Source organism: Phaethon lepturus, unplaced genomic scaffold (genome assembly GCF_000687285.1).
Source record: "Phaethon lepturus isolate BGI_N335 unplaced genomic scaffold, ASM68728v1 scaffold40241, whole genome shotgun sequence".
In the NCBI taxonomy this organism is placed as follows: Eukaryota; Metazoa; Chordata; class Aves; order Phaethontiformes; family Phaethontidae; genus Phaethon; species Phaethon lepturus.
Window position 1 is genome coordinate 6333 of NW_010516278.1, and position 27986 is coordinate 34318.

The 27986-nt window shown below is 45.8% G+C and overlaps 1 protein-coding gene across 1 annotated transcript in view; it reads right to left on the reverse strand.

Annotated features, from left to right (window-relative positions):
• LOC104627680 (histone-lysine N-methyltransferase 2A-like) overlaps window positions 1-27986 on the reverse strand; it is a 33453-nt gene that overhangs the window by 3665 nt on the left and 1802 nt on the right. The window contains 29 exon segments of the mRNA XM_010296011.1: window positions 1-54; window positions 435-499; window positions 1030-1110; window positions 2449-5811; window positions 5813-6746; window positions 7411-7596; window positions 8419-8579; window positions 8836-8914; window positions 8999-9116; window positions 9597-9755; window positions 10965-11102; window positions 11246-11352; window positions 11748-11941; window positions 12461-12534; window positions 12785-12895; window positions 13704-13877; window positions 14469-14653; window positions 15021-15134; window positions 15938-16058; window positions 16869-16964; window positions 17241-17387; window positions 18574-18687; window positions 19549-19677; window positions 20330-20403; window positions 21028-21399; window positions 22220-22284; window positions 23592-23826; window positions 24189-24366; window positions 25713-27986. The exon segment at window positions 1-54 is cut by the window's left edge and continues 5 nt beyond it; the exon segment at window positions 25713-27986 is cut by the window's right edge and continues 21 nt beyond it. Of these exon segments, the coding sequence (XP_010294313.1) occupies window positions 1-54; window positions 435-499; window positions 1030-1110; window positions 2449-5811; window positions 5813-6746; window positions 7411-7596; window positions 8419-8579; window positions 8836-8914; window positions 8999-9116; window positions 9597-9755; window positions 10965-11102; window positions 11246-11352; window positions 11748-11941; window positions 12461-12534; window positions 12785-12895; window positions 13704-13877; window positions 14469-14653; window positions 15021-15134; window positions 15938-16058; window positions 16869-16964; window positions 17241-17387; window positions 18574-18687; window positions 19549-19677; window positions 20330-20403; window positions 21028-21399; window positions 22220-22284; window positions 23592-23826; window positions 24189-24366; window positions 25713-27986 (10102 nt within the window).

The window sequence follows — 27986 nt, forward strand, 5'->3', positions numbered from 1 at the left end:
AAAACATAAGTGGGGAGCTGAAAGTGCTCTCCTCTTCCTCGAGAGCTTTTGAGCCTAGAAAAGACGGAAGCCAGCGTGAAGACGGAAACCAGGCAGAACGACGGGTTTTCCACAGGTTGTTCCACAACTGAAAATTACTACCTTGCTTTTTGACCAGTAAATCCATCCAAGAAAAAAATCTAGACAGCTTTGTGGTAGGAGTGTGAAATCTCAAGTGCCGAAATTCCCACAAACTAAAAATAGAGACGCAACTATTTGTCCTGTATCTCTTAATAGCAAACAAACCTTTCCTCCCTTCCACGCAAGACTAACATGACTATTAGCTCTGAGATTTTTCCCAAGAGAATGAGACACACAAAAATCAAAACATTGAGGTACTGATTTCCCAGTCCTGGAGAATCCCAAGACTCGGTGCTTTTGAAGAAGTGACATACCTGCGTTTTCTTGCTCATTTCTTGAGTTCTGTGCTGACTGAGATTCTGGGAGGACTGCCGTTTGCCTTCGGAGAGAAGGAAGCGAACGTGAAGTAAAACGTTTAACAACCCACCTCATTTCCTCACCAGCCCTGCACACTCACCTACAAAATCTGAGAACTAGAGAGAAGTGCAAGAACCTTTTTCCAGATCGAATGGTCTAACATGAGTTCGATTGGAAACAAACAAGTAAAAGGATCCTACTCAGTAGAATTTACTTTTGAGGCATCTATCAGTCTGTGGGTAGCAGTGTAACTTAATACAGTCCATGACCTGTTCTTCATATCAGCCCTACTCAGTAATAAGGCGTATGCTACTGTGCAACCAGCCAAAGCTGTACGAGTAGTCGTGTTCTCGGCAAGCAGCAAGCTTCCCAGAGCTATACGCAACTTAATTTAAAAAATGGCCCCATATTGCAACTAAACCTGACCGCTCATTCCAGACTGGAAGTTCCCAAGACGTTTTAACTAGCCCAGTAAGACTTCTCCCATTCTCTGTACAGATTCCCTTAAGCTCAAGCGAGCAGAATCTGTTTAATGGTCTGTTTAATGCTTACCCTGCAGACTGGCCACATTGTTTTTGTGATGGCTGATCTACGCTTGCTGCATCCTGCGTATCTGCCTTCATAGCAGCAGTCCTGGAACAAAAAGGTTTAGGAAGCTTCAAAATACCTGCCACAAACGAGACCGGGAAGCAGTAACAGATCCGCTGGCAGTTGCCACGAGTGAGTTGGCAGCTCAGTAGAACTACAGAAGTAGCAACAACCGCTCCTAAGATACGAGGAGCCAGAGCAGGCATCCAGCACCACATCAGAATCAAGACTTAAGGCGCTTCAAGAGGAAGGAGGAGCATGAATCCGGGTGCAACAGAAACATGCCTGAGCAACTGTAAGCAATGAGCTCAGGAGTCACGAGGTGCACGGTGACAGCTACAGAAAACACTTACAGACTAAAAGAATTTGGCAAGCGTCAGCAACACAAAAAAGCTATTCTAAAAGGTTAAGCTGTCTGAAGAGTTTTGGATCGACTGTTTAAGAACGAGACCTAGACATTAAGATGATCAGGGAGTTACACAAGCAATGGGCAGTATTACTCAGTTACCAAAAGCTGCATGTTACTGTCTTTTAGCATCAGCAATCGTTTTGGAGAGTTCTCTGAGGCAGCCAGGGTTGAAAGTCAGCAGTGCAACATCTTTGGCGAAGCGCGTAACAGCTGGCAGCGCGGTGCGATACTAAAGACACAGCTACGGACCACATTGATAAAAATGTCTAGTTTTGCATGTAGAACAGAGACCAGCAGCTCTTATTCTCTCCACAGATCCACACTTCAAAGAGTCAATTCAAAGGTCATTTTAATTTAAGGTCTGGAAAGTAATGCTCTACTGTGAGAAACAAGCGCACGTTCTGCTGTTCTGGCAAAGGAGAGAGAAAGATGCTCCCTGTTCTGCCAGTTCCTCTCGCCTCCAGGGACCAGAGAGGAGGGAAGAGGGGCAGGAAGAATAAACCGCACACTGGAGACACACTAAGCTCACAGAAACTGGCATGCAGTTTAAATTCTGTAATCGGAACGACCAAGACAACACCACAGCAGTGCCACATTTTCGTGCCTTTAGCACGCTGCTGAGAGCACAATTAAAACTTCTAGAGCGCTTAGACACGTTAACGACAAAGAAATAGAACCCACCACCCTTTTGAGTGCCATTTTCTCTACTGCTATCTCCAAAACGCTCTTTTGATTTGTCAAAAGAGCTGTCAAGTCCTCAAAACCCTGATCCTCAGTGTCTCAGGTTTTTCAGCCTTCTCTTTCCAGAGCTAAAAGTTCTACTAACTCTTTTAGAGAGCTTTGCTTTCTGTTGGCAGCTGGGGTTTTTACCTTAGAAATTATCATACAAAAGGCAAACTTGCTGTACAGCTAGTGCGAGATTCTTATGTTGTTACAAAACCTCAGGGATGAGCAAAATTACACACTCCTCTTACCCTGTAGCCGAGACCTGGGGTACAGCAACGGCCCCTCTGTCTGGAATGTGTGCTTCAGATGAACTGCTCCACGCGTGAGAAGTTTTGTGCTTCTTGCCATTCCCTTTGTCTAACGATGGCTGAATGCGTTTGATTTTCGGCTTCATTTTCGTGGGACCCAGCACGGAGCTACTCGCAGACTGCTGACCAGATGACGGCGAGCCTCCGGGAGATGCCGAACTGGCATGCATCACCGACGAGGAAGCCTTGCTTTGTTCGAGTCCGGTATTATTGGGAACGTCAACCAGCTGCGGAAAGCTCGACAACTGAGTCGCTGTCGAAGCCGTGCCAAGGTCCATCTGGGAGGAAGCAACCCCGGTTTTGCTGGCTAAGAGTTGTGTCATATGCTGAAGCTGGTAAGAGCCTTCCGGGTCAGTAGACGATGGAGCAACTGTCATGCCCATCGTCTGCGCTGAAGGCAGAACACATATGCTCGACGCAGCTGTCATTGCTGCCGTGGATGGAGTTTGGGATGCTCCCAGCTGCGAAAACATCCCAGAACTTGGTGGTAAAGTCATATGCTGCTCCTGAAGACCTAGGCTTTGCTGACTGGCTTTGATCAGGAGGTTGCTTATCGAACCAAGGTCCCCTAACAATCCAGGGCTGGTTAACGTTACCGAACTTTGTCCCAAAACGTGACCAGGAACCGACCCACCAGTAGTAGGGGCTGCCGTGGCCTGCATGGATACGACGTTCAGCACCGAGGAACTCGATGCTAGGCCTGACACAGGCCCTGCCGGGAGGTGACTGGCATCTGGCCCGATAACGCTGGGAGACGTGCCGACTGCAGTACTGGTCCCACCTTGCGGGAGCAAAGACGTTTGCTCAAAGTACATGACCCCAGACTTGGACCTTTTGATAATATTGGGAACGGTTCTATGGGACGTTGAATTTGCAATGCTTCCCAAATCCAGCGGGTGGTTGGAAATTTGGGAAGGAGCAAAATTAATTAAGGTCATGTTGGAGACCATATCAGGAGGAGCTATAGCAGAAGAGGTTCCAGAGGGAGCCAGCTTCTTATTCTTCCGTGACTGCAGACGAGATATTGGCCGTTTCTTGCCCAGGGCAGCTGGTGTGGAGGCGGTGCTACCAAGGTCTGTCCTCTGACTAGCTTCAGACACCAAGAGCTGAGGATCGGGGGGTGGCTGCACACCGATGAGAAGACCCGGCGAAGGACTGCTGATGTTTGGTGGGAAGCCAGTCTGAGCAGCTGTGGAGAAAGGATGTATATGCTGGTGATGGGACATGGGTAGCAGGCCCTTGCTTGTGGGAGGGAATAACGGCTGAGACGAGGGCAAGCTCGGATTTAATCCCGTGGTCAGCGTGAGCCCGCTCCCCATCGGCCCCAGCACTGAAGCATTGGTCTCCATCACGCTCTGCGCAGAACTAACAGAAGGCGTCAGCTGTATCTTTTGAGTAACGCCATTGGGAAGAGTTTGGAGGACGTACAGTGGCTGCATGTTCTGATTGACTACCAGAAGTTTTTCTGCGGCTGGCTTGAGGTGGGGCGGCGTTGTCTGCACCGCAGCGTTGGAGATCTGTGAGGGGCCAGGGCTGTCCGTGGAGTTTGGCACGTACTTCTGGCTCTGGAGGGGAACGGTGGGCGATACCGGCACCTGGATACCCGGAGTCCCGCTGTTTCTCGTTAAATCCTGGTTGCTGCCGTGCCCTTGCTCGACGGGGCCGCAGGGTGGGCTAGCTATATGCTCTGCATCTATGTGACCCGGGATGAAGTGATCGGGAGTCATGTGTCCTTCGGGGCTCGGGTCTACTCCCGGACTCAGGAGAGCTGTGTCACCTTCCCCCGAGGCAGATTTTTCTGTGACCGTCACTCTCTTTTCCCCAGACTCCGTGGAAGGCAAGGTGAGCATCGACCTCTCTCCTGAGGAGGACAGCGAAGACTCCGAGATGACGGCGAGCCTGTTGTGATTTTGGCTGGGCACCGTTGGGCTGCGAGTCGTCAGAACAGAGAGGTCCGAAGGAAGCTCCAGTGGCAATTCAAACTGTTCCTCCGCTGATATGGAGGAAGATACGCTGCTATCCACCGGCTCGGCAGTCGGCAGCTGCTGGGAGAACACCTCAAACAAACCCATATCCTTGCCGCGGTTGCTGTCGAGACCTAAACCTTCTCCAAGCGTCAGAAGTTCAGATGACGAGGACTCTGGACTTTCTCCCAATGCCTGCATAGATGGCGTGTTCTTTAGTACAAAGTCCATGATGTCAGAAGGGAGGATGTTCCCACAGTCATCGCTGTTGTTATTGTCGGAGTCAGATTTCAGAAGTTCCGTGTTAAAAGTGTCCAGTAAGTTCTTGTCAGAAGGCGTGCTGGCGTGAGCCCTGCGGCCCGTTTCCAACGAGCTCAGCTGAGCTTCCAGCGAATCCTGACCTTGTGCTTTAACCCTGCTCACAGGATGACAATTATCAATCTTTGGGTCGGTTTTGTGGACGGCAGAGCTCTTGGAGACCTGTACTTTCTCTCCGGCTTCCTCAGTTCTGTCGAGCTTTAAGTTCTCCGTTCCATTTTCTTTACCGCTCCTTTTGGTCACTTGATTGACTTTTCTCGTCGTTGCCGTGACACTTGTATCGCTTTCAGTTCCATCATCCACGCCATCTAGCTGTGAGATTTTTGGAAGATCGCACTGCTCCTCCTCCCTGAATAAGTTATGGGATGCAAGCCTCTCCTCCGTGTTCGAGGAAACCACCGTCCTAGTGAAATTATAGTAGTATAAGTCGTCTTCGTCTGACGTGCTCAGGTCATCGGCGCCATCCACTTGTCCTTCTGCAGACCGCTTCCCTCGCTTCTTCCCAGTTGAGTTACTGTAGAAGGGAATATCCTCCTCTCCGTAAGACCTCACGCCATACAGAGGAGTCAATCCAAAGAACATATTGGATCTGGCCCGAGCACTTCTCCGTGGATACCTCCGCTTGTACGAGCCTTCTTCTTGAGCTTTAGTTCCGTCCTGGAGCATCAAGTTGGTATCTTGAACAGGCAAATTTTCATAGGCGTTATTTTGAGACTCCTGTGCTGGTGCTTCGTTTGGACTTCCCTGAACCACGGAGTTATCTTCTGGGCTTTCAGAAGTTGAGGAGGGCTCTGCCAAAGCAGCCAGTTCTGCCCCTGTGGACTGAGGTTCGGTATCACTTTCCTGCTGCGCGTTTAATTTAGACTGGTTTTCGCTTTCCATCTTGAGAGGAGTTAGGGTGACTTTAACGGTGCGCTTTCTAGGTGCCTGTGATTCCTTAGAAGCAGAGGCCACGTCAATTGGCACTGCAGAGCCTTTCGACGACCCTTGCGAAGGCGGAGACTTCTCGCCAGCTTTTTCACCTCTGGCTAATTTGTTCAGTTGCCAAACCCTGATTCCCAAATTCTGGTTTCAGGTTTCCTTCATCACTGCCTACTCCTTGACTTGAATCTGTAAGAGATTTCAGGGAGTGCTTCTCTTTAAAACTGTCTTTCACTAACTTTTTCCCCTTCTGACGCCTGTCTCTAGGGGCAGAAACTACCTGCTCGCTTGCTGCAGGAGATCTGCTGTTTACGCCGGCAGACTTCAAGGTCTTTGCATCTACCTCATCAACCAAAGTCATCTTCTCTGGCTGTACAGGTTCCACATGCTGATCCCTGTCTTTCCTGGGGCCTCTCTGATGCAAAGGTGGAAAGGCTATTGTTTCTTTGGAAGAAAATGATCCTGAACATTCTTGAAGGCTTCCTATTTTGGCATTCGTTTCTGGGCCCGATGAACCGGTTGGCTGAGCGGACATTTTGGAGCTTCCTCCAGAAGCAAAACCATGAGCTGAATAATCTGCGTCCTTTGAGGTCAGCGTTTTCATCTTCTCTCCCTTAGAAGGCGCACCTTTGGCTATCAAATCTGAACTGCTAGAATGTTTTCCTTCCGTAGATTGAGATGCATCCAGCTGGTAAGTTTTACTTCCGCTCGCAGCCGCTGTTTTCTGGGAGCCCGAACTGGTAGAGCAACTTTGAACCGGAGCGCTTGGAGTACCTGCATTCGCCGATCCCACAAAGCGGTCAGTACTTTTGACGCTCGGTTCATGTTCTGAAGAGGACCCTGTGCTGGAAACTGAAGATACACCGTGCCTGGAATAAGCGTTCCCAGCTCGCGTAGGGGAAATCATCCGGTGTTTTGACTGCTGCTGTGACAAAGAGGAGGTGCTATGTCTCCTAGAGCCAATGCTCTTAAGTCCAGAGGACAGTAAGGGATCTCCTACTGTCACTATTTCGTGGGTCACCGGGGTAGGACTTCCTGAGAAAATAAGGCAAGAAAAACTGTCAGGTCATCTGAAACCTTCACCCAACTTCAACTTCAACCCAAAATACACACCCAACTCCCTCCCCCAAAAACGAAGAAATTAACAGTCATAAAAACCTTTCCACCAAATAGCATGAACATATCTTTAGACAGATATTAAAATCTGATACCATCAATCACCACGTAGAATTGACAAGTTTGCATCTCGGGGTTCTGTTTCTCAACTTTAGACGTGAATTTTCAACATCAGTTCGAAAGAAAACGTGACTCATTCATACACAAATAGTAGCTGAATTGCAATACCAGGTTTCCGATTCTCTCTGAAAAAACACTGACTGAGATGATTAAGTCCCTGACTTTTACTACAGCTCTTCTGTATTACTGCTATTGTACTGCCCAAACACTCCTTTCTTCATCCCAGGGAAATTTTTCTTTCAGACGTACATTTCTTGACAGGCCATCTCTACCGTTTATTTTCAGAACTGTCTTTCCCCCAAACCTATTGCCATTTCACTATTTTCTCTAGAAGCAGAAAGCTAAACGCCACATCCCGAGTGAAGGCAAAAAAGGCACGAACCAAACCAAACGCGTTTCCAAAACAAACAAACAAACACCTCCCCCAAAAACCAAGAATCCAAGTCAACAGCACTTGAAATACCTGCAGAGGGCAACGGCCTAGAGCCAGGAGACCTCTGTGTGGATGGATAACTTGGTGCTCTGATCCTGGGACCCTTTGAGACCACTGGATAGTAACAGGAACTAGAGGTCTGAGAATGCAAGGGACGATCTGGTGATGGCGGGTTTACAATTTCGGGCGTATTTCGGCTGTCTTTAGGTAGAGTTTCTGTTGTTGTATAGAAGAGAAACAACAGTGTAAGGCATCTCTGAATCCCAAAAGCTATGATCTTATAAAGTATATATTGCTATGGGGTTTCACTTGAACAATCAGGCTATTTGTCAAATAAACACAAAGTCAAAGGTTAATGCTTCCGGGCCATCAGATAATGTCTGGTTTCTTCTCCCAAGAATATTTTCAAATACTTACAGCAATGCAGTAACCCTCACCTTACACATGAAATTCCATTGCATTTTAATAAAGTTTCAGATTCTATGTTAACAACGATGACTATTGTAAAAGTTTTAAAAATCTTCCACAGCCTCACCTTCTGGGAACTGAAAGGGACAGGGTTGAGATGGCTGGGTTTTTTTTGTTTTGTTTTGGTTTTGGGTTTTTTTTTGTTTTGTTTTGTTTTTTTTTAAACTCACCTGCACATACAGAGAAAGCAATTTGGAAATACAAAAGAAGGTGCAATACTACTATTCACCACAGTATTTAACACCCCCCACTTTACATACCAACACCGACACTTGAAGTACGATTTGCAGTTTTAGCTCACTAGAAAAATCTCAGATCTGTAGTCTAGAAGGCATTACTACAGGAGTCTTCATTTGGCCCAAGTTGCCAAAGTTTCCAGTGAAATGGTATCTTTTTCTTCTTTTAAAGTCTTAAGATGCTGTAACATAACTTGGAAGCCTGAAGTGGATTCTAGTCCAAATTGGCTTTAAGAGACACAGGTCCTAGCCACCACCTGGCTTTCTGGTAAGGATAAACCATGGCAAAAACATGTAGAGAATATACCCCTTTAGAAAGTCCTTAAAAGATTACCTGTTAGGGGAACTGGGCTATGGGCAATTGTTCTATTATCGTCATGCTCTACAGTGCTGTTGATGTCAGGTTCTACGACTGGAGGTCGGCACTCCATGATCTTGCAGGTATACACGCAGCGCTTCCTGGCATCTGTTGTGCTCCAGTACACCCTGGAGCACCTGGAGGATAAATTCAAACATACAACAAGTTACTCAGCAGTCGAGTAAACCTCAGCATTCCCACTTTAAATTTTCAGTTTCTCAAAATTGCATGGGACAAAGGCTTCCTGGCACAATATGCTGCACAACTAGCTTAATCACAAGATTCCTGAACTGTGTATGAAAGCTACAGTCCGTTTTTTGCACCTGTCACTCCAGCGCTGGTTTAGCATCTAACATACTCAAAGCCATCTATCATGAAATAGCTTATACTCACTGATAGCCGATGGGAAACAACTTATCCTCACAGTCCGAGAGGTCATTCAGAATTCCTAAACAGTCGATCGTCATTGAACCTGAGCAGAAAGACAAACAGAAAAGTTCTGTGAACCAGATTCCTGCACCAAAGGTGGGTCAAGTGTCCAGAGACTAGACCTTACCAATCATCATGTGGATGTTCTCTGGTTCCAAGCCGCTAAGAAATTTTCTTCTCAAACTGATCCCTTCAAAGTCCACAAAAACCCTCCTGAGAACTTCAAACCCATTCTCAGGAACCACCTGGAACAAGAGTCCAGAAAACTACTCATTCATTTTAAAGGAACCACCACATGTACACTACACGGCCTGTCTTGCTCTTGCGCACCTCCCCGCTGGCAGAGCACGGGAAGCTGGAAAGTCCTTGACTTAGCATAAAGCACTACAACGACTTAGCAATAACTACAAACATCAGTGTGTTATCAACATTTTTCTCATACTAAATCCAAAACATGGCACTATACCAGCTATTGGGAAGCAAATGAACTCTAGCCCAGCCGAAACCAGGACACTCAGTTTGGTCGTCTTCTGGTTTTTCAACTGCCACATAGTACCACTTGCCAAACTTCCCCACGCCAGTTGTATCACTGACTTCTTTTTAACAGCACTGCGGTCTGGCCCTCGTTAGTAAGGAACACATTCAATATTAACTTCTAAAAAGTGCTCATAGTTACAGGCTAACCCCACCTTCAGACAAGGCAGCGTGCGAAAGAAGAATCTCACCTCTCCTTTGATCAAGTCACGGTGCCTCTGGCAGTAAACTTTCTTATCGTCCAGAAAGACACAGTTCTTGGCTCGCGAGCACATAAAATGATAGTTACTTGTACAGGAAGTGAGGCAGCAGCCTACTGTGGCACCTGACTTCTGGCAGAACTCACATCTCTACAAAAGCAAAAAAAAAAAACAAAACCACACAACCTTTAAAAATTAATCCCTTCTAGGTTGTTTTCATCAGCATCGACAGAAGTTGAGAGTAATGCCTGACCTCCCATTTGGTTGCTGTAACACTTCACTACCGTGACTCACATGCACAAGGGAGACATGGAGGAGGAGGTCAGAGGAAGAAGGATCCCTCACACAGAAGAACTTTGACAGACTGGTTCCTCCAGGCCTCAGACTTTCTCGTAACCAGGTGTCGTATTTGCAAGCTTCACCGATTAATGCGTCAACTATTTCTCCCACCTAGGGTATTCCCCATGTGGGCAGCTTACTACTGGTTAAGAGCAATCCTACCCCACTGCTTCTGCTGTTTTAGTAAGTATTTAGGACCAGATGATGCAATACTAAAAGCAGTGTGGACAAACTACTTTCGAGTCATGCTTCCAGCCTCATTTCATTCTTCTTGGAAAGCGAGCAACAACCAATTCACAACAGGAAGGTTTTTTCGTTTTCTAAGACTGCTTGCGAGTTCGGAAAAAAAGACACCACCGTCATCCTTTTTGTGGTATTTAACAGAATAGCTATGTACAAGCTAGATGTAAACATACTTCCTGTATACTCAAACGTGAACATGCTCCTTGATCGACACCTCGAACCTTGACAATATTTGCTTCCAATTTTTATTTCTTTTATACTTTACACATAAAATTTAACCTAGGTCAAAACACCAGGTACAGGCTTGCTCTCTCTCCTTTGAGCTCCTCTGCTGTCATCAGTTTAGACTGCAACAGAAGATCTGGTAAGTCCTTGTATTACAGAAATAGGTGTTGGGCTTTAACACAGCATTTGGCCATGCTTTAGATATTCCATGTTATTTTTAAAAACAGGTTGCGACACAGATATGGCAGCAGCCGCTTAAGGCACAGCGCTAGCAATTGAAGTCTTCTGAGAAAAACAAGACTCTATTAAGGATTAGCCTCCAACTCTGCCCGTTACAAGTTCCTTTTGGTTTCCACAATATTTCTGAACCGAGCAAGGATAAAATAAACTTCCAAATATCTTCAGTCAGTTCTATTATACATAGTGTTAAAACAAAAAGTAAATGCAAGGAGGGGACAGAGCAGAAAACACACACACACAAGGAATCTTTTAGTCGGGTTCCTGTCTTGGTTCTGTGTAAATCTGTGTGAAGTATTCTTCACTTATACCCACCAGCTGCTTTCCCCTGATAACAGCCATGTGCACATTTTTCAGAGAACCATCATCATCTTCAAATACTTCTGCTGACCACAAAGCACAGTTCACATGTGTCCATTCATTTTGGCCAATATAGAGAAGACGCCCAGCATCCTAAAGAACGGAAGGAAACGTTCGTTTCAAATGTTCCCCGAGACACAACGACGCACAAAAAGCATTCGGCCTATCCACAGCACCAAATCGATAGCACTGCTTAAATCAGCTCCTATCAAAATGGGCAAGTGCCAGATACTCACATTAGCACTGTCATCGCCGTATTTCAGGCACAACGCACACTGCCTGTTGTCTTCCACATCCGGAGGTGGGTTAAGTTCAGGACTATCCTCTCTGCTTCTGTCAGAGCCTTAGAGTTAAAGGAGAGAACACTGTTTATTCCTGGAAGTCAGGGAGGCAAAAATTCATCTGGAAAGATTGTCAGTAAGTGAACAGGGCAGAAGAGGTGAACAGCAGCCTAGAGTTTTCAATAGACAGCTTGTAAAGCAAGGAAAAAACCCCACACATCAGCCTCTACACAGCTCTTGTTCTAGGGGAAAAAAAAAAAGAGGTGTGTATTTCTGGGCCCGAGCTCAGCTCGGCAGCACCGCATATGTAGCAGCCTCTGACTGACTTCAGGTCACAGAGGTCTCCAAAGTTCTTCAATCACATACAGAACTAATATTGGGCTCTCTTTACTCCCAGAAGGTTTAGGATGACTCACTCTGGGTTTGAGACTAACACTGCTGCAATCTCTTTTCTTACTAGAGATAGGTGGTGTAGGAGGATGTAGAGGAGTTGGTGAATCTGGCTCTCCAGGTGCTTTGGGTTTCGGAGCTGGAATGATTTTCTTCATCAGAGGAGGTTGTTCCGTGCGGTTGTTCTCTTCACGCTCCTGCCACTGAGCATAATTATGGTCAAGCGAAGGGGGCAGCACTGCGTTCGGCAACATACCACTGCTGAAATGCAACAAGGAGTCAGCTGTCAGACCCGACTACACCCGAGGACCTTGTGCCCTGTCTACCAGCACTACTGACATTCAATATACAGTAACAACTCATTCAATTAATTACAGTCCACATGCGCTCTCAACAAAGGCTACGACCGGTCACTTACATTGCAAGGTTTGTGATGCGGCTGTCTGTTGCTGTTGAGGGTAACGGATGCAGAAGGAGGGCCACACCAAATGGGGTTGAGGAGGAGGAGGAGGGGGAAGTAAGGACAGGGGTGACAAGCCAACACACAATATATCTGGTTCTAAATAATGTTGTTGGTTTCCCTGCTTTAAAACAAGGATGTGTATACAAAACCTGGGAACAGGATTATTGTTTAAGCTTTTTTAAAAAAAAAAGGGGGGGAAAAAGAAAAGGGAATAGAAAAGGAAAACCCAATGCCATAAATAAGCTCTTTTGATACTTTTTGCTTAGACAGCTGGCAAACCGCAGGGTGTCGCAGTCGGACACAGAACAATTACTTACTTGCTTGTTACTTTATTTGGCTCCCAAAATCTGGACTTTTTTACACTGAACCATGGAAAAACACGCTCCATTTGCTGAAGGAAAACAACACTCCATTAGAAATGTTATACAACATACCCAAAAATTCAAAGACATTCAGCCATGGTCTACTGTAAATGCACAACTAGGAAGATTTCAATTAACGTCAACAATTCTGACAAACCTATTATTTTATTACTGGAAATACCCAAGCAATGGTAAATGTGACAGACCCTTTAGACTCCAACAGCAACAAGCAGTGGTATGACACCAAGCAGATTTCAAAATAACTGTAGTCCAGCTCACCCGAATAAAGAAGGACTTGACCATGCTATTGGCTTTCTTAACTTCCGGCTGCCCTCCATCAGAATTAATGGCTGCTTGAATTATCTTCACGATATCATCACTAAAATCCAACTATAAAAAGCCAAAAATTTCACATTAACAGTCTTGTCTCTTGTACAGCTACACCATCCACTAATTTTTTAGGGCATCAACTGAGCATCCAGGTGACTAGAGGACCGAATCAGAACATTGACATAAAAGCAGAAAAAGAATTCGGCTGTAATGAAACAAGCAGTCCTGTGCATTTGCAAACTGGCTGGCAGAACTGCTGCACCCATAACTGCTCACTTCTCCCTTCTACCGGCAGCTGACTGCTGACCAATTTTAAGTTGGCTAAGCTAGCTACCAAAATCTGGCAACCGCATGTTTGCCTAGCACTTTGCAACGTACAGTCTTCCTCAAGATCACAGGCTCTGCAGGGGGTGGGAAAAAAGAGGAAAAGGCAGCTCCCTACAAAGAAAACTGATTTGGTCAATGTTACCATTTTGTATAAATGACCCCTAAGGAGATCTTCCCTCCACACCTGAATTATTAGTTTCCAGATAACTGACTACCAGCAGTGTTATTTGCTGAGGCTTTCAGTTAGAATTTGCACATGAAGGATGACCTATCCTGTTTCCACTGACATAAATGTTTAAGAGCAAAAGGGTTTTAACCAAGTATCGCTGATGGTTAAAGAGAGGCATAAAACAGTGTAAATTACATGTCTTTTGGCCGACATGAACACGAGTGCCAGCCAGAATTATTTTTAGCAGCACAGTAACCCGTTTCCTTGTTCATAAAGGAAAGGCTTAAGCATGCTCAGTTATAAATACCACGGGTCATAAAGCAATTCATAGGATCCACTATTAGGGTGGAACACTAAAAAACTTCAACGTACCACAGAAGTGTAACCTCCTTGATCCATTTTTCTTTTCACTCCTTCCAGATCCAGAGGTTGCTGCTCCTCCTGTTTACTGACTTCTGTTAGGACAGGCGGATCGGGACCTTCAGGAGAGCTTCTGGATGGGATGCTCTCTTCCGTCTCGGGATTTAAATCAGGCGGTTTTGCTGCCTGTTAACACCAGCAACCAGACAGAGGGACATTGGCTACTGAAGTGCGGCTGCTGCTCGTGACATACTCCCGTGCACATTTATCGGCACAGAGATTCTCGCTAATGTGAAAGAAAGGAGACTAAAGTTCTGAATTCCTGTCCAAAACGTAGGGACAAAAATAAGACGACCTTAACCAGCACTCTGCTGCTTTACCTGGAAGGCACACAGCAGAGCAGAGTGAACAGCCGTAAGGATCAAGCTCATTTTCAGAAGTCGTATTTCTGAATGTATTCTGAACACCTATTTCAAGACTAAGGTCCTGTTCTTCTGTAAAAAAGGCACCTTTGCCCTCACAGAGCTAAATCCTCCCATTCCTTGAAGAACTTTACCCTATTTTTTCTTTCAGCTTCACAAGTGATATCACAGATACTCACTTCTTTGTTTCCACAGGAATGAACAAAAGAAGGAAAACAAAAATCACGGTGTATGTTGTTCCAAGCACAATAAAGACGCTTTTGCAGTACGATGCACAGCAATACCAGGATTCCACTGAATGCCAGGCAACACTTCAAGGCAGAACATATTAAGGGGATGTGAGGCTCCAGCTTACCTGTCTATACCGCAGCAAGTGGCTAGTAGTTCTAGAATTCAACAGGGCTGTTAAAACCTGCTTTAAGGAAACCTGCAGCTCCTTTTCCAGTGCCAGACGCCACTCTGCAGGATGCTGCTCCGTACAGTTAATGCAGGTGTATGCTACACTCTCAGGCAAGTTAGAGAGTATCTCATACATTTCATCTGGAGACAAAAAAAATTAAAGTAACAATCCAAACTACTTTACTGAAGGACGGATATAGGGGAAATCCCCCTACCCTGCGCTTGCCGTCTAACTGAAACCCTTTTCACGTAACAAAAGCATCTTGTGCCACTAACTGAGCGACACTGCATTTGAGGCAAGCCCTAAGCTTTCAGGATGCCATTGACATTAGTCCTGGATTACCTGTAGGCAGTCTACAGGTAGTTTTCAGGTAGGTCACAAGAGGTGAGGGTGTTAATGTAACACCCATGTACAAAGGTCCAAAGCACAGTAGACCAAAACTGGATTGCTTTGGTCTACTCGCTGCCTCGCATTCTTAAGTACTGAGGAGATAAGGGTTTGCCTTACCAGAAAGGTTTTCACATTTGGAGTGGACCCAGCGGTCACATTTCCCGCACTGCATCATCTTACTCTCATAGTCGTCATCATCATAGCATTTGTCACAGAGAGGACAAAAATTTCCTGCAAACAAGACGTGATTTTTATCAGAAGTTCAGCTGCCACGCACACCTTAAAGGCTAGGTGGTTACTTACTAGTGTGCTAAGAAAGCAGCTCTCTGAAAACCCCCACCAGTAAGCTGCCAACACAGTTACATCTACTTTTACAACACTGCAAACAATGGCCACAAAAACAACCAGCCTGGAAGACCACCGACTACTCCAGAATTCCATTACTGGGTACCCGTTCTCGGGGTTGGGGAGACTAACAAAATATTATACGCGATTAGCTTTACAGAATAAAATGAGAGGACAAAGACGACACACAGGCAAGAAATTGGGTGGAATATTCAAGATGTTCTACCCTGAGATTTTTCCCCAGAGTGCCCCTCTTAGGTTCAAAGGCCTCACGTACAGTAACCGACAAAAGAAGGAACAAGCACATTGCGACAGGAATTTTGTTGCTTTTAAGTCAGGAGTCTTTTCGAACGTCTTTTTTTCTCCACTGCTACTTGAAACCCTGGGCCAACAGGTGTGCAATAATTGCTTTATATGACAGAGTGTTTAAATTCGGGAAGCCCCAAACTCTGACAGTAAAACAGTGGTGACTTTTGTTCGCCGCTGTAAAAATCTAAGAACCTGGCTTTCCCACAGAAACTGTTACACGCGCTCCCACGCTCGTCCCCAACACCAGCTTTCACTCCTGTTTCTACCGTGACAAGCTCACCTGCCCTGCAGGCCCTCTGTTCACTCTACACTGACGCTGTCTAATTCAAAACCGAGCATCTGAAGAGGCTCCTGCTGTAAAGAATCACAACTTTATGTACCTTTAGCAAAGAGTTTGGCACAATCATGACACAGCGAGAAGTCATGAGACCACTGCGCATCCCACCCTTTGCCTGGTGTTGTTGATCCACAGCTCTTGCAGCGAACACATTTGGTACATATCTGGAAAAGGAATGTGTTTGGCAAGAGTTATTTGCTTTTATCCAGTGCTTTCTGTTCTTTAGTCCTAACGACACATTTCACAGTTTTTATTCTTTAATGAGCGCAGAGGCCTTACACAACAGAACAAGGAGTTTCAAATACCAAAACTTCCACTAAAAAGAAAAGAGCTCCCTCCCTTTATGGTAAGATGGTGCTAAGGCAACAAGAAAAAAATGAAAATACATCACAGCAGAGTTTTTCTGTCCTTCATATTTGCACTGAAGAAAATATCCCCTTTCCCTTCGCATAAAACAGCATACGTAGCTGTGGTATTTCTTCTGACCTAAAATACGAAGTCTTATTTTAACAGTTTTCCAACTCTGGGGATACTGTAGTAGAAAACACCTAAACACTCTTAGCACCAAATACACTATAGGCAAAGCTTTCGCACTTCTTTCGAACAAAAACCCTAACGACACAAAACGGTGCATTAATCCAAATTGTCTCTCAATACCAACATCAACTGGTAAGTTTGTTAAGAAGGTAAATGCTTCCATTCCAAAGAGCTTCTTCCACGTTCTGGGACTATGATCAGAAGAACTACTACAGCTTAAAAAGGGGCAATCTCTTTAAAAATCCTGCCTGTTCAGGAACCTTATCCACAACCCACCTCGTTATCTATTTCCAAATGTACCTTCCAACGCAACAGGCATCCTGCCTCAAAAAGCTAAGCGATTGCGTCAGAGCAAGTAATCTGCAGAGCTCTGGCCCGTGGCATTACTATCAGTCAACAAGTGAATTACCCCAAAAAAAGAAATGAAAAGCCCTCACCCAAACTTTCTTTTTCTTGGTGGGTTTTGTTGGGTAGTTTGGGCCCAGGCACTCAGGGTGATAGCTGTTTCGGCACTTGTTACACTCCAGCAACTGCTACAAGAATAAGGGGAGAAAGCATTGGAACAGAGACCCTTCGACGAGATGCAAAATCCTGGACATTTTCGCTCTATGTTGGATCCCCCGTTCGGGGCAAGAGGAAGAAGTTGCAATGAAGCGACTCGAGAGGCATTCTCCCCGGCGCACAGCGGCGCAGAGACCCCGCGCTTCCCTGCTCCCCGGCGCACGCTTGCTAGCTGAGCTCCGAAAGGAGAGGAGCCCTGGGAGCAGCGCGGGGGGTGCCCACCGGGTCTCCCGGCGGTTTGGGGGTACCTTGGTGGCCTGGTGCTGTCTCCCACACACGTGGCAGAACTTGCAGCGACGGCAGCACCAGTTTTCCAGCTGGTCCTCCAGGGGCCGCTCGCTCTCCTCTAAGCAGAACTTGTGGAAAGGCTCACAACAGACCTGACAATACACAAACTGCAAGGGGGGAGAGGGAGGTTTTAGCAAGTCAGAAGCTGCTCTGAATTCCCAAACAAGCCCCCTCGCGCTCTGAGCTACTTGGAATTCCGCTTTACAACCGACCGAACAAGGATATCTACTGGCGTATTTTAGGAGGGAATCCGCGCATACTTCAGATGACCCCAATACACGCTCGTCTACCCAGACTAGGCATCTAGCAGGAAACGGGAGTCTGGTGCCTGTTATCTAAGTGTTCCGAGTATTGGCAAAGGCCTATTGGGCTCTTCGGGATCTCCCTCCCTCGCTGTAACGCAAGCCAACCGCACCAGAAGAAACACTTAGTGCAGAAGGAAGGGACAGGCAGAGCTCCCTCCATTCGGCTTAGGCGGCCCTTTAGAAAGCTCTTCTAATTTCTACGTGTCCCCTACAAGGCTGGTCCTGTTAGAAAAAGCATCACCCTCAGGGCACGAGCACCTCAGGCTCACAGGGGACATTAGAATCGTTTGTCCCCTTGAGCAAGCTGACTGAGAAAGGGATGGCTCTGTGCCCCACTGGCCGGACCTTCACGGTTCCTCAAGCGCACTGACGTCCTCAGACAGAACTTAACGCCCTTTACCCCAAGTATTGTTCGCTCATCATAACCAAGCCTTTCCTAGAGGGCTAGTATGACCTGCCCAGGACAGCTCGCCTGAAGATGTTGAGAAGGCACCTGTCTATGCCTGGAAACACACTTAACACATCTTAAGCCCAAATCCAGCTCTTTATGCAGCACCAGAATCTTTCCGGTCACGTTTTGGTAACGGTTTGCAGCTCTCTGTAGGTACGGGCATACCTTGGAAAGTCAACGCTGCCTAAAGCCCTTTAACATTATCGGGCATCCTTTCTTACTTCAAGCTAAAAGAAAGCAAAGCCCCTGCTTTACATCAGGCACGGGATTCCGAATTAAGAGGAGACGCAGGTGCTCTCGGATACGCTATTCTTTATGTCTAACTCAGTTCAGCTCCAAAGTAAGCACCACAGAAGGTTCCAAACTGATTTTAATGACCTTGCGTTTCAGTGCCTTGGGACAAATTTTAGCAAGGACAGATTTACAGGTGTTACTTAAATTTCTTCTGGATTAACGTAATGATATTTTTTCTTTCTTTACTTTTGTAACAACACGGTGCTGTAACTAAGTCATCAACAGCAGAACACAATGCTTTACCTCCACATGTCCACTGCTGGCACAGAGAAAACAGACCACCCTGGGAGTAATAGGTACCGAGGTGACGATGCCTAACCCACCCATCTCCCAAACATTCTCCACTTCACAGTCCTCCTGAAAGTACAAAAGGATACGTCACCATGCAGAATAAGGCAATACAACATCAGTACAAAGCGCTCATATTGATTGCTGCTTTATATGTTCTGCACCTGCGACTAAGCGTTCTCAAACTGAAATCATTTCAACTTCTGCCTTGGCCTACTTTATAGCGTATACTCCAATAGCCACATCTCAGCGCTGTTCTTGCCAAGAGAGCTCAATAATACCCTAGCCTTCCTTCTAAGGAAAGCAAGCCTAGAGAACAAGACAAAGTTTATCACGATTGCACAATTATTACTAAAAGTGACATTTCAGAAGAATTATACTTTATTAAAACTCCATATTTGTATAAAACACTTTTGAGATCTCGCTATAATCTCCAGTATCAACACTTATAGATGGACTGAAAAATTATTAGGAAAATATTAATTTTTATTATTTCAACACTGTTGTTCAAAAAAGTACATGATTTATCAGTTTAAAACCCCAGATATACCCAAAATGCTGCGAATTACATGTTACTAACATTTTCCCCAAATCTTGTTGGCTCAAGTTGTGGTAAGGTTTTATAGTTCCATCTTAATGGAATAATTCTTCATAAACCTCAAATTCTTGCTCATCCTCACACATTGACAGTTAAGGTTTTAAAGCTTTAAGTGTCTCTTCATCCAGTACTCTAATTATAAGACAAAAAAGGCATAACAGACTTCTAAAAATCAACCGAGTGACTTGTCAAGAAGGCTCCTACTCGCAGTTTTCTCTGAACGGTACCAGAACACACAAACTTAGAAGTCACTGCCAGCACTCTTGAGGGACTCTAGTTCCAGTGTTTAGAGCCAGGTAACATTCAAATACTTAAAACATTTTGTCCTCTACCTTGAAATCCACTCGGATTCTGTGGACTCCATCTGTAGGTGGCTTTTGCTTGGAACTGCTTCCGTTAGTCAGAGTGCTGAGCAAATTCAGCGTGCTGCTTTCTGGCTTGCTTATAGGAGGGGGCTTTTCCTAGTCAAGTAAAGGAGCCTGCGTTAATCCCAACCCCGAACGTTAAAACTTAACCAGCAGTTATATTAAACGCCGTAGATAACTCACAGACAAAACTCCCAAACCATCACAGAATTAATGGGTGCGTAAAAGTTGCAAGAAAGTAACTATTCTGCAAACCATTTCTTAGGAGCATTCCACAACGCAATTTCATTTCTAATTCAATTTGCTGCATTTTCCTCTAACATCATCTTGTTCTCTCTCATCAGAGCGCTGGTTTGGATTTGCCGCAGTGGGGCAACTCTGGGTGTAATCAGCCCCTATGCACTTCTCCCTCGGGTTTAAATATGACAGTTCTTTTTTGGTTTGTTTTTTGGCTTGGGTTTTTTTCATAATGGAGTTGCTTCCGAGACAAAAGTAGTTGCATTTTTTTAAGGAAAAGCTAACCGCCACCCCACAACATACAAGTCTTAGAGAACAAGATAACGTCTAAACCGAATCTTAGGCATATGCCAGGTACTTTGGTATCCACATACTGCCACAAGGAAAAGCACAAAAAGAAAAAAAAAAAAAAAATCTGCAAAAGGGTTAAGTAATACAGTTCTACTTTCTAGACAGACAGAAGTTCCAGTTTCTTGACATTTACTGACTGTGTACAAAAAACAGTATTCACCTTTTCTTTTGGTTTCTGTTTCACAGGGAAAGTTGGACGGGGAGCAATTTTTTTCTGTTTGCTTTGTTCTGTGCCTAGGAAGGGGGGAAAAATTATGAGTATTTCAAGTAACTAACAGTCACCTGTAGAGAAGAAAAGGGAAAAAAAATCAGCTGGGTAACGTGCGATGAATTTTAGACTAGAATTTTTCCACCCTCTTCTGTGACTGCACCTCACCAACTACGACTTGAGCAGTCTCCTCGAGTCACAACCAGGAGAGTTTGCTCTGCTAAAAACCTGAAGCGTTCTGGGTGCAAAGCCTCAGAAGTCCCGGAGCTGCCTTGCTGGTCACTGTTCATGCTGTTCTGTGCTACGTGCAACAGCGGACTACTTTTTTTTGTAGTAAAAAGATTACATTCTTCTTGTTTCATGTTCAGACTGTGAACAGTCAAGAGACTTAACAGTATTGAAAATATACTTCAAGACTGCCAAGACTACGTGACTAAAAATCGCAATAAGGATGGCCATCTTTCTTCCCGCCCCAACATACACTGTAGTTCAATAAAAAGGAAGCCACTTCTAAGAAGGAATTCCAAAATAATCTGCTGCCATTTCACCAGATCATAAAGCACTTATCAGTTTTAAAATCCAACAGCTTTTAGCGATACTTTGTTACTTAACGTGACTCAAACAGATTGAGGATAAACAGTCCCATTTACCTATTTCTGGCTGGGGAGTCTGCTTTTTCTTAGGCTCAGAAGTGGTAAGTTTAGGTGCTTCTTTTTTCAAAGGTCCTGAACTCAGCGGCTGAGAAGGAGGGAGCTGTACTGGCTGGGACGCCTGCTTGCCAGCCTTTCTGGTACCAGAGGCAGGGACCTGTTTGGGCTCCGACACTGGAGCGGAGGAATTCCCATCCTCATGCTTCTCCTCAACGGGTTTACGGGCAGGTTCACTGCTCTTCTTGACGGCGTTGTCTTCTCTCGATACGATAGTCTGAGGAGTTTGTTTCTGTCCAGAGTCCAACTGGTTCTTTCCAGAATGGCTTTCTTTCTTTTCATTTGTCTTCGATTTCTTCTCTTTCTTTTTTGCAGCTGGGAAGAAGAAGCATCGATAAAGCAACACATAAAATGGTGCGACTTCAAATGATTTGCCGCTTTTTTAAAATAAGGAATTTTAAAAGGACACTTTGATGTCAGAATTTTGTCATTCTGTCATACGAAAGGAAAAAAAAGGTACTCAAAAACCTGAAGCATTTTGCTGGTAAAATTAATGCGCTTGGCTTACATTGCAATCTGCGTTCTAATACCTCAGGCCTCTATTCTGAAAAGGCAGTAAGCAAAATCCTCGTGTAGTAAAGCAGATTCAGAGCTTAACCGCGCAAAAGAGAAAGCAGACTTTGTATGACGAAGTTCAGGGAGTTCAAGGCAGCCGCCTGACCGCTGTCACACTAACAGGCAGACCTCCAGAGGTCCAGTACCAAGAATGTGGGCATTTAACAGAACGCATATGCCGGCTCACTTAAGCCTTATGTGTCAGAGACAAGGAGGCTCCGAGACTAATCGGTCCCCGTGTCACTCAGGAGCAGGCAAACCTCCGAGAAACGCTTCACCTGAAGGGCAGAGGGGAGACTGACCAGCCATCAGCAGCAGCTCCCTACAAAAGGAAGGAAAAACTGCAAGTCTGGTGCTGAAAGAGACAGCCGCTGTTACGGAGCACAGATGCTGCCTGTGCGCGCATCTCTCCTGCAACTTCTACCTGACATCACCAGAACAGGCAGACTCCCTGTTAACATTCGGTTGCAGACTAACCTTTTATAAGCTCAGTGTAGCCATAATGACAGCACAAAGAGCAAAATTTAAGAGATGAAGATTTCTCTCTTGTGTTACACTTGAGCCAAGTCTTTTCGCCTACCTTTAGCTTGCTTCTGAAGGTACGCTTTTGAAGGCATCCACTGTAGATTCTGACATTTCCTCATTCTACAAAGAAAGAGCATCTCGTGAAATCAGAAGACAAACGCACAGATTAAAAGGGCAGTTTGTAAATACTCAGCATGAAAAACTGGAAAAAACCACCACCCGTTATCAATACACCCACTACCTTTTTCCAAGATACCTTCCCCCCCATCCCCATCTTGCTCTTCAGAGACAGATAAAACAAACTTCTTCTTTTCCTCTGTATTTTCCTCTTGGTTTTCCACAGTCTCAACACAGTTTTGAGGTTAATAAAACCGCTTACGTAACAACATCGCCTCACTGATAAATCTCCCATCAGTTCCATTTCTTAGACTTGAGAAGTATCAGAATACTTCCAAGAGCTCTAAGAAACCACACCAATCCCTCTCACAACTGTAGGTTTTGCGTAATCCAAACCGAGGCCATTCCAGGCAAAAATAGTTACTCTTGGAATGGAATCGGACGAGGTGACCAAACCTTTTTGTAAGCGTTCAACTTTATTTCCTATTTTTCTTACGCTTAGTGCATGATGTCTTCTACAAGTTGGGCTGGGCTTTGTTTCTGCCTTCATTCTTGTAGCAGGGCCCGTGGTGGTTTTGAAACCTAGCCCGAGGCCTCGGCAAAGCTGCTAAGAGTGAGACTACTTACAGACTGTAGTCTGCAGAGTGTTTTCACACAGATGAGCGCTACACAGCGATTCTCACAGCTATGCTTTATAAATAGCTTTCATACCACAACAATCTTTACTGGTGCCACTTCAGTTGCTGCCTTTTCAGACAGATTATCTAGTCTGGTAAAATCAAGTTAATGCAGCAGTTTAAAAAAAGCAAAGAGTTCAGCCTAAGTGATATGTATGAAAAATGACAGGAAAAAAATCAAGACATCCAGAGACATCTCTGTCATTTGAGGTGTATATATGCCAGATAAACATCAGCTTGAAAACACAAGCTCTTCCTAAATGCAGTTTGGGAGAATAAGAGATAAATATTTATGTCGACATTGCCTTCCTTGCAAAAGCCCGTACTTGCCTAATGGAAGCCGCTGGTCTCATACCAAATGCTCTGCAATGCTATGCCAGTTTCATCAAACTGGGGAGAATAAACCAGAAGTGAACTTCGGAAAAATTGTTCCTGACAAGCACACCTTGAATCAGGATCTCGACTCTTAAATTAAACTGTTTACAATCCCCTCGCCGTGACCCAGCCTCAGCCCAGGCCAAATTCACTCAAAGCCTGTGCTACAGGGTAAATCTGCCGTTCCCTGTCCCGGAGTGTGGGTGCGCTTGTCCCACTCAGCGTAGGGTCTAGACAATTTCTCAGACGCACACTTACTTGCAGCACTGCTTCTTTATATTGCGCCCACCAAACTTGGGTTTGTCTAGACAGTTAGTACAGACGCCACAGTCCTCTGGAACCTGACAGCCCGAACACTGCCCACAGCGCCTTGAGCGTCGGCCCTTCTTCACCGGAGGTTCTTGCTGTGCCTTGTTTCTGGTAACGGGCTTAATTGGCTTGATAGGTGGAGCAAGAGGTTCGGCCTCTTCTGAGCCAGCTATTGATGACTTGTCTACCAAAAAAAATTTCTCACGTGAATTCACTGATGTCGAAGAATGTTTCAGGGGCATCTAATTTGCTAATGGAATTTATTCCATTAAGCATAAGTTCATCTGCAGAGCCACACACGGGGTGCGTGTGTGCGCGTCTGTATATGTACGTACATGTATGTACGCACACCCCTCAGCAGACCAAAAGTTTATCGCAGAATACAAGTTTGTAACAATTACCAATGTTTAAAGGGATTAACACCACCACTCAAACAGGGTTATGGAGAGCCCGGGACTGTTTAACGTACTTCCCCTTGTTAATCGCTTGAAGTCCTCATTTTAAGCAATCGACGAAAGCTGGTGAAAACTAAAAATCTTCACTCACCATCATTCCCCATGGAAGACAGTATCTTCTCCCGTTCTTCCCACGGTAAGGCACTCAGAGTGGGCATGTCATCAGGAAACACTGCTCGCTTGCGGCCCAGCGCAACAGCTGCTCGCCTGCAAACGTGTTTTATTCGTGGTCCTCGGACTGACGTTTCTGACGAATCGCTCTCTTGTCCCTAGATTTCAGAACATGAGAACAGACAGTGTTCCTAAGAAAGGTGTCAAAATGGAGGCTAGGAAACATTTAACGGAAACTTCTGAACAACCTAAAAAAAGAGTTAAAATATGTCTTAGCTTGCACTTTGTAAGAATCGGGATAAAAATAAAGACTCTCAGCCTTCTAAGCCTCGGTTATCCAAGAGAGGATAAACTCAAAAGAACAAGAGGTTATACTCATTTGGAATTACAAGGTAAGTTTGTACCCACTGCTGGGTAGCAAACTCGCTCATGAAGCCATCTTATCAAGGCACCGATATCATAAAAATCAGAATTGACTGGAATTAGAGTAACATTGGGTGCTAACTGATCCAGCAGAAGCTGGAAATAAATCAAGCTCTTTGACAGCTTTGTAGCTGCTGGCCTTTAAGATGAGGGGCTTGTGTTTACTGAGGTGCTAAAAGAAATGCGGCATTCCAGTGCAATTCTCCCTGTTTTCATCGTAGCATTCTGAAGTGTCTCCTATTAAAAGAGCTCCCACAAACAGGTAATTGAGAGGGTCCGGGCTTCCATACCAGGCCAGACATACAGAAGCATGTACTTCTTCATTTCAGAGACAAAAGCTTGAGGGCTTTCTATTTACAATATGCACTAGCAATTTTCAATGCCATTAAGGAAAGTAAAAGTTGAAATAATAAAAAGGAAGTATTCTCTGAGAGCGTATTTCATCTACCTCTCCGGCAGCTGAAGAGGACTGCAGAAAAGGGTAAGTTTGGGGTGGGGGAACAGGGAGAGGGAAGAGAGAAAAGTAGCAGGAAGCAGTCCCCAATCAGATGCAAAATCCCAAGGGATTTTACTCCTGCCCATAAGTGACAGATCATCACCTGTAAAGTTAAAAAAAAAAAAAACAAGCAAAAAAACCAAACCGAGAGAGAGAGACCAAGACCAACTTTGTCTTCAGAAACCAGCTTTATGCTCAAGAGGGGCCTACAAGAAACATCGAGGCCAATAAAGTCTGCTGCAGTTTGCTGGAACCGTGCTTTTAAGAGCGAGTACTACTACTCCAGACGACCACTTTGCTTAGATTTATTCAGAGAGACCTAATAAGCAGCTACATCGTACCGATCTCTAAAAACACACGCGGCTCCCCCCTGAGCTTACTACACAGCAGCTCCCTCTCCCCCTCAGCTTCTGCCCAGGGCTTCTCATTTTCAGATCGTTTGCCATCTGCTGCACCAACAGCTGCTTAGCTCGGCACGTTAATTCTTCACACTTAGGATACAAAAGCTACTTGTGACTTTCAGTGCAAGTTCAAAGAAAGACGCACGCTAGCAAAAAACAAAAACAAACTTGGAAAAAGGAATACCTGTGCTTTTGGCTGATCTGCTTGTTTGAGGGACTTGCTCTTCTCAATCTTGTACAGCTGGGCTTTTGCCTTTTTCAGAAGACTGGCCACCCTCTTGTCAGTCATTGGCAGTTTGTCTGCTTGAGCCAACATAGAGCTGATGGAGGAAGCGGAATGTTTAACAGTGCTTGACGAAGGAGCAGAAACACGCAGAGCTTTTTCCTTCTCCAAAGACGGCACAGCGGGGCTGAGGTCCAGATCCGATTTGTCTAACCCCCCTCTACCTTTCTTGGACGTTTTGGTTTTGATGGCAGCCGTATCTACCAGAGCAGCAGTGGAAACATCTGCCGCGGGATCTACTGCTGTAGACTTCTTCCGCCCGGCAGTTTTTTTGGCAGACGATGATGCTGCAACGTCTTCGCTGACAACTTTTTCTTTGGGCATTTTACCTACAGGAAACAAAGCAGAACTACTCTGAATTTCTGACCCTTTTCTCCTTTTCTCTTTCCTCGACTCCCGTTTGTTCTCCTTTTCTCGCTCTCTGTCTTTCTCTCTGCTCTTGTCCTTCTCCAGGCTTTTGTCAGCGTCTTTATCTTTGGAGAGTTCCTCTGCTGCCCTGTCCTTGTTTCTGCCTCTCTCTGTCTGGGGACTCGACGTGAACCAGGGGAAGAGAGGAGTAGGGCTACTAGATGAGAAAGGCTCTGCCGGAGTGCTAGTCTGCTTCCTTGGTCTCTGGCTTCTTTCTGCCGATTCTCCAGACTGCGATAGGGAATGGGAAGGAAAAGTAAAAGTTGAATTTAAGGCACTAGTGGCAAGAGAACTAACAGAAATGCTAGTTAATGAGGAAGAGACAGAAGACTGTGGGGTGAGAGTTGTCAGGTCAGAGGTGCTAAGTCTCCCGCTTCTCGTCCTCATGGAGTGCGAAGGAGATCTGGGTTCCGATCGGATGGGGCTAAACACTCTCCTCTTCCGTTTCCGAGAAGAGACACCCGTTGCAGAGGTCCCTGTAGCGGTTCGACCCACCGACGAGGGCAGCGTTACAGATTCAAAGATCCGGGAGTGGGCCTCGCTCGGCGTGAATCTGGGCGCTCTCAGCAGCGGACTTCTCTTGTGCATATCAAACCTCGTTCCAGAGTGAAGAGAAAACAGACGTGCTGGAGCTGTAGCACCTGGCGTTGAGAAGCCGGACGCAAAGCCGACGTCCTCCGGCGTCAGCGGTGGGGGTCTGAAGTTATCGAATATCGGTTTGCGAATAAGACCCTCTTTGGCATATTTTGCTGATGAGAAGTACTGTGGTTCTGACCTGGAATGCTTCAGGGAGGTCCACCTAAACGTCGGCTCTCGCAGAATCGACTTCCGTTTCTCTTGCATCGGCGCGGCAGAAGCGGGTAGAAAGGGTGAGGCTAACGGTATGGTAGGAGGCATAAGCCAAGGGGTATGGTCCGAGATGCTGGAAGCAGGCTGCAGCGGTGGCGGGGGAGTGAGCAAAGGGGGAGGAGGAGAGGAGGAGGACTGCTGCTGCGGCACGCTCGGTAAGGCTGACAGCTTTTTAGCAGTCCTTTGGCCAAAACTTCTTTCTGTTATCGAAAATCTTCTGTTTCTCCTGTCGCCATTATCGTTTTCAGGGGACTGAGAAACGGGCAGTGGCGCGTGAACTTCTGGAGTATTGCTTCGCTCTTCAGAAAGCGTCTGCATCTCCTCGGAAGCCTGGGAGTCCGTAGACGTGTCCACGCTGGGGCTACTGGACCGCGAAGAGTCCGAAGACATCTGAGACGAATGCTGAGAAGCAGCGCTGGACTTTTCACTGGAGCCACAAGATGTAGCGCTGAACCTGCTGTTTGGTGTGGATTCTAGCCTGGATATTTTAATCGGAGGATCGTAGTCTTCATCCTCAATGAACCGTTTGGGTGTTTTAATTATCCGTGAAGAGATAGCACTCACAACCGGCATGATGAACTGTCGGATATTTTTGAGCTGGGTTCTCCCCTTCCTGCCCTGCAGTTTGGCTGCTTCTTTCTCAATCTTTTTTTGTGCCCCCTTTTTAGCCCTCTGCAAGAGTTGCTTAGCAATTGCGGCATCCGTCCTTTTGGTGGAAGGTATAATCCTTACGGGCTTAATCCTGCGCGGACTCTGTCTGACAGCAGTCTTCTCTTCCTTCGTAAGAGGTGGCGTGCCGTCCTTCTCTTTGCGAATCCTTTGGGGTTTCTCCAGCTGCGAGTTTACGACTAAGGCCGAGGAAGTCTTCAAACGTTCAGAGGACGGCGGCCTACCTCTCCTGCGCACGATCTGAACGCT